The 9,389-nt window shown below is 40.7% G+C and overlaps 1 protein-coding gene across 3 annotated transcripts in view; it reads left to right on the top strand.

Annotated features, from left to right (window-relative positions):
• The window catches only part of CDH8 (cadherin 8), a 154,144-nt gene that overhangs the window by 9,513 nt on the left and 135,242 nt on the right, over window positions 1–9,389 (top strand). For 2 of the 3 annotated variants that reach the window (XM_027899211.1, XM_027899210.1), the window contains exons 2-3: window positions 6,775–6,865; window positions 6,959–7,221. In XM_027899211.1, coding sequence (XP_027755012.1) covers window positions 6,784–6,865; window positions 6,959–7,221 — 345 coding nt within the window. In that variant the 5' untranslated portion in view covers window positions 6,775–6,783. Of the gene's footprint in view, window positions 1–6,774; window positions 7,222–9,389 lie in introns of all 3 variants that reach the window. The other variant, XM_027899213.1, reaches the window with a different exon arrangement.

Genomic DNA, 9,389 nt, shown 5'->3' with positions numbered 1-9,389 from the left:
GCAAAGGTGTGCAGGGGGGGATGATGTGATTATTTGCTGGTCATGGTTCTGGCAGACTTTGGTTTTGTTCCACTTTAATGGCAAATTAAAAACCTTATCACAGTTCTTGTAAGTGTGAGGGATGGAGCAGCTCTGCTGTGGGGAAAGGCTCAGAGAATTGGGGTTGGGATTGTTCAGCCTGGAGAGGAGCAGCTTTGGGGTGACCTGACTGTGGCCTTGCAGTGCCTGAAGGAAGCCTGAGGAAAGATGGACAGAGAGTATTGACAAGGACCTGGAGTGACAGGAGAAGGGAGAGTGGCTTCATAGTGATGGAGATCAGGGTTAGATGGGATATTGGGCAGAAATTGTGGCTGTGAGGGTGGGCAGGCCCTGACACAGGTTGCCCAGAGAAGCTGTGGCTGCCCCTGGATCCCTGGAAGTGTCCAAGGCCAGGTTGGACGGGGCTTGGAGCAACCTGGGCTGGTGGAAGGTGTCCCTGCCCATGGCAGGGGGTGGGATGAGATGAGCTTTGAGGTCCCTTTCAACACAAACCACTCTGTGATTCTATGAAGAAGGGCAAGAAAAATTCTTACAAGTGGGACTGGAGCACTGAGACTTACTATTTGTTTTACTGAAAACTTAAGGCTCTATTGTGCTGCCAGATGGGGATCAGTGAAGGAAATGTAATGGTTCTTATCATGGTGGGAAGGCTTTGCTTCATGTTGCTGCTGCTGTTGTTGGGAAAGGACCCTGTCTGAATCCTTGAGAAATGGGATTAGGAAGCATAAATTGTTGTGGAGCCAATACCTGCAGAGGTAAAAATAAACCTAAAAACAAACAAACAAACCCACAAAAAACCCAAACAAACAAACACAAACAAACAAACAAAAAAACCACAAAACCACCCAAACCAAACCAAAAGTTATTCCAGATACTATGGGGACTAAAATCCAGGAAGGTGAGAAATAACCATAGGGGGAAAAAAAAAAAAAAAAAGTAAATTTAGCAATAATAAGGAATACACTTGGATGATACCAAAGGAAATACTGAATGGTACAACATACCTATACTTGGATACAGACAGTCATAATGGATCTCACTTTTGCTGACCTATTGACAGGGGAAATATAAACCCTGATCATGAGCTGTGGAAAACCTGTGATAGTGTAAAGAGAAACTTTGTTGCTAGTGAATTTCAGATCAGGAAGCCATAAGATGTAAATTTTTATGAAGGACACCTGCATAACCTTCCTGTTTCATTCCTCTAACCTATATGAAAACTTACCCACAGCTCTGGTTTGCAGTGTTAGGGATCCTTGTTTCTGGCAGACATTAAGTTAAATTAATTCTTCTGGACAAGAAGCCCATGTGGGTGTCTGGGTGGAATTTCAAGGCTCTAAAGGAGCCACACAGAGTGCACTGGAAGTCTCTGGGTGGTCAGTAAATGAACACCTCTCATCAATTATTCAAAGCTGCTTGTATTGCAGTGTGGATTTTCTTATAATGAATTAGCATCAAAGGTAGAAATGATGTATTTAATGTATAAAATATAATGGATCCTGAAAATTCTACAAAAAGCCTTAACTTTATATGAAAATCATCAACTTTTTCTGGCATTTCTAGTGTAAATGATTTAAAGAAACCAATACTCAAGGAGGGGGTTTACCTGAATAACAGTTGTTTAGGAACTGATAAAACCCACCATAATGAAAAGTGAGGTCAAAGGGCTTAGATGCTGCATATCAACACTGAGAATGAAATAAAGACTTAGTTGCAATTCTTAAGACAACCCTCCATGTCTCTTGTGTGAAAAAAACACTAGAGTGGCTCTAAAATCTTTTAAACTAAGATCATAGTGTAAATCAGTGCACTGGCATTGTAATAAAGTGGTTCATTTGACCAGATGAATATTTTGTGGTTTGAAAACTAAAAGAAAAAAAATTGATTTTTTTAGTTAAAGCTTTTTATGATCTTATTTTGCTTCTTTTTCAATAAGTAGTTTATATCTTCTACTGCTTTTATTAACTTTATTAATCTTTTTAACAGATCTATTGCATTCCAGTGTTCACCTTTTAAACCTACAAGATGATTTTAAAGTAATTGGGGCAAAATGAGCTCCATCAGACGTGTTTAAACATCATAAAGCTTTCCACCACTCATGCACAAAATGAGAACTGTGTACCTGTTACAGCTCTCTGCTGCCATACCTGACTCTAACAGTGCAGGGAATGAACCTGTAACCTGCATAGATTTTAGTTCCAGAAGAGTCTGTAATGTATATTGCATTAATTTCTGAGGTTGGTGTGTGAGTACTGTGAGGTTATAAACTTCTGCTTTGTCTAGAGCTTTCTGCTTTTGGCCTAGAGTTTTATGAGTAGTGCTCCAAGATTCAAGTCCCTGTGAAGAGAATAATATTTTTCTAAACCTCTATCAGCTCCTGCAGTAAGTAGACAACAAACCACTCAGCTTTATCTGTACTTCTCTATAGGCTGTGCAAGGAGAACAGAATTTATGAATACAGCCTTAAGTTTTTGAAACATAACACAGTTACTTGAATCTCTTCTACATAACACAGTGTCACACTTTCTTTCATCTATTTGCTACATTAAAGAAATTCTTTATATTTTAAATATCACTCTCCCCTCTCAGGGATGATTGGAGAACTAAAGCTGTTTGGTAAATAGCTTTGCTGGATTAGAGTTTATCTGTAGTTGTATATATTGTACAGGGAAACCGCTTAGAACAACAGTGAAGTTTTTATTAAAGGAAAGAGCCCAAAGCCATTTGAACATGTGGAAATTCACAGCAAAAAAGGCACTTTTATCAACACCAGCAAAATCTTGATGAGGGTAGAGCAGTAGGAAAGACATGGAGCTGCTGGAGTGAGTCGAGAGGTGGCACCAAGAGGATCAGAGGGATGGAGCAGCTCTGCTGGGAGGAAAGGCTGGGAGAGTTGGGATTGTTCAGCCTGGAGAAGAGCAGCTTTGGGGTGACCTGACTGTGGCCTTACAGGACCTGAAGGGAGCCTGAAAGAATCATGGAGAGAGACTTTGGACAAGGACCTAGAGTGACAGGAGAAGGGGGAATGTCTTCACACTGACAGAGAGAAGGCTTAGATGGGATATTGGGAAGAAATTCTTGGCTGCAAGAGTGGGGAGGTCCTGGCACAGGTTGCCCAGAGAAGCTTTGGCTGCCCCTGGATCCTTGGAAGTGTCCAAGGCCAGGTTGGAGCATCCTGGGCTGGTGGAAGATGTCCCTGCCATGGCAGGGGGTGGAACGAAATGAGCTTTAAGGTCTTTCAACCCACCTCATTCTGTGTTTCTATGAAATGCACTCTTTAAGGTCCCTGTGCTTGTCCTCTTTTTGTTGCTTAGCAAAAGGTAGTTCTGGCTTCACTGGAATAATTTTGCTGTCATTCCACACTCACCACTTCTTTAGACCCTGGGATAACATAAGAAGAGAAAGTGCTGCTGTGCTTTACTTTCTCTAGTCCTCCTTGATTGGCAGGTCTGCCTTTACATATGGCTTTTTAATAGCAGCCTGATTCCACAGCCATATCAGTTTCTCCTTTGTATCTAATCCAGAAGATTGCATTTTAGCTGCCAAGCCTTTCTTGATTTTCCTATTAGGAAATGTGAAAATTGCATTTCAAGTATTTAATAATACCTTCCATCAGCTCCCAACCACATACATGATGTTCTGCTCCCAGGAATGGGGAAGAAAAGCAATTTCTGAATTTGGTAAAGAAATCTGGTGTCAATACTATCTCCATGCATTGCACAGAGTTGATGCCATGATTCACTGACAGAGCTGTGAATCCCAGAGGAGAGTCTGTTTCTCAAATAGCTCTTAAAATGCTCCTGCAGTGCAGGTTGAACCGCAGAGAAGTTTATCTAGTTCTGTTGTTATTCACTGATCACACTCCTCTGCAGAACCAGCATGTGCCAGAGGACCAGTGGGGTTTTTTTCTTTGCCCTGCACCATCCAACACTTGCCCAACTTTGCTGACAATCTCACAGCTTGGTGTTCAGTGAGCTTGTGTAACTGTGCTTCCTTGGGGTCTCACTGAGTGAGGTTTAGTGACATGGGATGTGCATCACTAACATTTTTGACATGGTTTTGCCTTAAGGTATTGCTGAACGCAGAGCTACTGCGAGGACACTCCAGTCACAGTGAATCTGAAGCATTAGTGTGAGTGGATAGGACCTAAATTTGATTGGAGTAAGTGAAGAGTAACAAGCAGGAAGTCTGGGGGAGGAACTGAGGAGGGTTGCACTGAAATGAACTTAATGCTTGCCAAGGATTGAAGAGTGACAGTCTGAAACCCAAATATCCTGTTCTTTCTTCAAACAAAAATGTTTCTGTTAGCATCACATTGTTTTATCTCATTTATTTCATCTCTTTTAGAAGGCAGCCTGGGTAGATTAATTAGAAACTGTTTTCAAAAAGCTTCTTGAATATGAAAAGAAGCGTTTTACTTCCTTTATTAACAAGACCAAATAATAATAATAGAACTATACCAACTTGAACTGGAAGAGTAAGAAAGTCAGTCATGACCCACTTTGGTTCTTTTTAAGGTTTGGACAGAGCAAGGTGTAACATACTATTCTGTTTCTGGGGTAACTCTATTTCTGGGTCAAAAATAAAACCTGAAAAGTCAGCTACAGAAAGGGACTCTTAAGTTGGGTTTTCAGTTTATGCCCCCAGTTTTGAATTTCATCCTGGATGTTGTTTGAAGATGATGACTCGTACTCTGTTTTTAAGTGGTTCTGTTTCTCTTGTATTTCGATTTTTGCTCCACTGCAATCAGAAAAATCTGTCCCCTGGCTGGCATACACACCCACATGCCCAATGGGATATGAACCCATATGAACAAATTTCACCACCTTCACTGAAAGTTTGGCCTTTTCTCTCTTTTGATAATTTCTACTACCAAATGTACCCCAGGAAATCTCTTTTTAACACGTCCCAGAAAGCAGTAAACTCCATTTAATTCCCTTGACTAGAGAGGGTTTTCAGGGGGTGATTTGACTGACCCTTCCTATTGAGCCAGGAGACTGTTTGTTGCTCCTCCTTTTCTGGCCTGGAGAGAAGGATTAGAGATCAAAGGCCTCTCTTGCTTCCCTCACATTTTCCCCAAAATTTCCTTGCAGGAGCTTGCTGTGTTCTCTGATTTCTTTGTTTCCACCTCAGCTGGCAATGAGGCTCCTCAGCCTCCCAGTTGTGTCTGTAATGGATATTCCCCTCATCCTGGATGCCTTGTCCAGACACTGCACTCTTAGCTCCTTGGTCTTCCGTGCTGCTTGAGATGTTGAGTTTTACTTGGGTAGCAGATCTTCTCCCCTCTTAACAAGACAGGTTTCTCACAGGTTCAGACTTTTCGTGCAGCAGATTTCACAGTTGCTTTGGCAATTAATGAATTATAAAAAAGAAAATACTTTTTACATTGCTTGCTTTTCAAATAACAGCTGACTTTTACTGCTGTTCTGCATGCTTACAGGTATTTACTGCCATGAGTGTGTATGAACCTAAAAAAAAAGAACATCAAACCTCCACTATCAGAAAAAAAAAAAACAAAAACAAAACACCTAAACCCTCAGCATTTTCATAGATATGCAACACTAAGAACTCATTTAAAATGGAAAAAACCAGCCTAAGACACGGTGTAAGCAATAAGAATAGACATTTCTACCTCTCTTGTATATAGTGAGAGATGGTTTGGATATGAAGCAGTTAAAGAAAATATATCAGGAATCTTTTGACATAACTCCAGCCTCTTTAAGCAGCTGTAATGCAGCCCTTCCCCTGCGCCACATCCCATCAAGCTTTCCAGGTGATCCATGGCTGCATTTCAGGCTTTGCCTTCACAGTGGCATCAGCCCTGCTATGTTGTATTTCAAGGAATATTTACACTGAGATGAAACCTGATGTGACCTTCTGCTACATGAAAGGGTGGGCAGGGAAAGAAAGACAAAATGCTCCCAAATGTCTGTCAGGGAAAATGTCTTTGAAGTGAAACACGACTGTGTGTTTTCTCTGAGAGAGAGACAGTGAGACCTGCAGTGCAGATGTGCATAATTGAGCTTCCTTAGGGTCTGGTAGTGCTCTGGTTTGGGGAGGGTGGATTTCACAGAGGATTTACCAGTGCTGTTCCTCTGCTGGGCTGGGAAGGTTTTGCTGGGCAGTGTGCTGCTGCAGCGAGGTGAGGACTCAATTGCCAGTGGATTGCTGGAGCCTTGTACACGTAGGAGAAGTTTGTTTTATTGGTTTTGGTTATTTTCTTGTGGAGGAAAGGAGCCTAAGAACACAAGAACATTATTTTGGTTGACTTATTTGGCATACTGGGTGTTTATGACTGACCACATTAAGTTGGAAGCTAGCAGGAAGGGCTTGGAGCTTCTTCAGACCCTGGGACAAACTGCAGGGAAAATCCCAGAATGGTCTGAGTTGGAGAAGACCTTAAGGATCATCTCATTCCAACCCCCTGCCATGGGGCAGGTTGCTTCAAGACCTGCCCAACCTGGCCTGGAACATTTCCAGTTCTCAGGCCCAGATGTTTTCCTGAGTGTGTATAATCGTTCGTCCGGGTCTTCTCTCACTGTTTCAGGCAATGAAAGAATTTACAGAATAACTTAATTAATTTTTTAACCCATTTAATATGCAATAATGTTATGAACTACACATTTAAAACCTAACATGTCTTGTTCATGATGTAAAAGTGAATAAGATGTTTCAGAATGCTTTCCTAAGCTATTTAGTCACCGAGTTGACCTTTTTTTTTTTTCTCCCCACCAGGAGTCTTTAATGACTGGAAAACTCAATGGATCATGTTTTTATCATCTGAGCTATTTTTACATTGACTGTGCAGTAAACACATGGAGGAGCTGTAAGTAAATGTTCTGTACTGCATGATGAATTGGATTGCTACAGTCTGGAGGAAAGCAAAATAATAATTTCATTTCTGTGGTGATTTGCGTAGCTCGTGGTACAATGCCAGAAAGACAAACGGAAATGCTTATGGATACATGGACTCCATTAATAATATTATGGATTACTGTCCTTCCTTCCATTTATATGGCTCCAATGAATCAATCTCAAGTACTACCAAGTGGATCCAGTACAGGACTAAAAAGGCTAAATGAAGAACAAAGAGTTTTGAACCGTTCCAAGAGAGGCTGGGTTTGGAATCAAATGTTTGTATTAGAAGAATTTTCTGGACCTGAACCAATACTGGTTGGCCGGGTAAGCAAGATTTTTTTTCATTCTGAGCATATAAGTGTGTGGCATGAGAAGGTCTTCAGCTATTCAGGCTCTTCTGAGGAATTCAGATCTGGGGTGCTTTGTGATTCCAAAATTCTTCTCTGTTATCCATACATTTGTGCGTTCAATGTACCTCATTTTAAGGGCGTGGTCTCCTAGTGAGCTAACCTGCTATTTTCAAGGAAATTATGCATATTCCATTTGTCAAAAACCCCCCACAAGTATGTACACATCCCTTCTATTATATCCTTAGTCACCACTCCTCACCTCTGTCAGCTGAAGAGTTTTACCAAAACAGCCTTTTGAAATATGCTCTATGCATTCCATAAGGTTGCTTTCTATCTCCACTCCGAAGAAACAAGTTATTTATGCTCTATGTTATCAATTTTAAAAACAAAACAAACCCAATAAAAAAAGGGAAGCTTGGGCTTTATAGCAAATTACAACGTTCTGGTTTGTAAGGAGGTCCTGGGATGCACACATAGGAAATAATATTGTTGCCACAGGTTTTGTAATTTACTTTCAAAGTCAGGAAGATAACACAGGGGAAATTATCATGTTGTTCTGTGTGTCCTGGCTTGCCTGTTGCCTTAAACCTTTGCTTGTTGCCATGCATTAGTTTATTCTGTAGCTCAGTGAGTTACCTCCAGTCAGTGAATCAGCCTTGCACTTAGAAGAGATTCTGAGCCATCTGTATCCATCAGGGATGAATTATCCATAGATTTATTCTTAGAAAAGAATGATCTGCTCATAAATGCACATTTGGCAGTGAGCAGGTATAAATACCTGAATTGTTTATCACTAAAGTTCAGTTCCCTTTGAACAACCAGGGATGTTATTGTCATATTAGCTGGCTACTGAAATGGGGTAAATAAATCTAGACAACCCAAATTATGGAAAACTTAAGTTAATTTCCTGATAATTTTGGAAATTCTATGGGTAAATGAATAGCATATATTCTAATATGGGGATGTCAATAGTCATATCTGTTGTTGAAGAGAACACAGATCAAGTGCCTTCCCAACATTTCTCTACTATAACCACTTTCTAATAAGAACTTTGGGTCAGAAGGTGTAATGAGCTTTGTATCCAGTGACTTTTGATGCTGTGCCAATTTACATTTATATCAGGTATTATATATCTGTTCTCATTTATTTCTCTGTGGTTAGTAACATATCTCAGTTTCAGAGACACAGCAATGTGCTCTCCAGATCTTAAAATGTTTTATTCAACCCATTCTTTTTGGAATTATTTAGTCGAGCTTTTAAAATGTTTTTAAGTAGCTGAGGAGAATTCCTGAGTTTGTACTCTGTAGTCCTTTGCTTTTCAGGGCATATCCAGGTCTCCATATTTTCCATATTAGGGTTTTTTTGGTGGTTATGATATCCTAAATTGTTTGAGTTCATTAGTGAATAGCAGTGGGTAGGTTAAACTAAGCCAAACCAATAAAGACATTATCCCATCTTCTGCTGGCATTTTGAGTAGAATTAGCTACTCTAAAATGCTGTGACAATCTATTTGTTGAGGCTGCTGCATAATTAAACCACTGCATGATATAGATAGAAACAAGCAAAAAGTGAACTTGGCTCCCCCAGGGAGAAATCCAAGATTTATTCATTAAAATGACTCAAAATATTCTTGCATTTTTTCTCTGCATTTTTTTCTCGCTCTCCAGAAAAATCATCCCTATTTCTGACTTGTTGTCTTTGCTGAGACTCAACGAGTCCTGTGAGTGCTTTCAGGCTCTGGTGGGAGCAGAGGTGCTCCACAGCTTTCAGAACTGCTCTTAATCCTTCCTGACTGCAAAGCAGCCACTCCCTCAATTACAGTTCTTGGCAGCCCTGAAAGGTGTACAGAGTGTCACCAGCAAAACGCTTTCCTCCTCCATGGAGTTGGGCTCTGGTTTGTCCTTTGTCACCCTCTCGGGTTTGTTATCCCTTGCAATTTAAAAATAACCCGCTTTTCAGGTCTCACAGTAGGTTTGCACTTACCTGGTTCCTCCTCATCGCTTTTCCACTTACACTCTTCCTCCAGCCTTTTAGTTTTGCCCCCTGGCAGAGGATTTGCAACCCTGGGGTATCTCCTTCATTGTGTGACTTTCTTTTTTGACTGTTTTTTCTGCTCTGTGGCTTCTCTTGATTCTTTTTTTT

This window comes from Empidonax traillii, unplaced genomic scaffold (assembly GCF_003031625.1).
Source record: "Empidonax traillii isolate 1590-97213 ecotype Southwest subspecies unplaced genomic scaffold, ASM303162v1 scaffold650:size632282, whole genome shotgun sequence".
Taxonomy (NCBI): Eukaryota; Metazoa; Chordata; class Aves; order Passeriformes; family Tyrannidae; genus Empidonax; species Empidonax traillii.
Note: the sequence above shows the minus strand (reverse complement) of the source record. Positions and strands in the feature narration are given on the sequence as shown.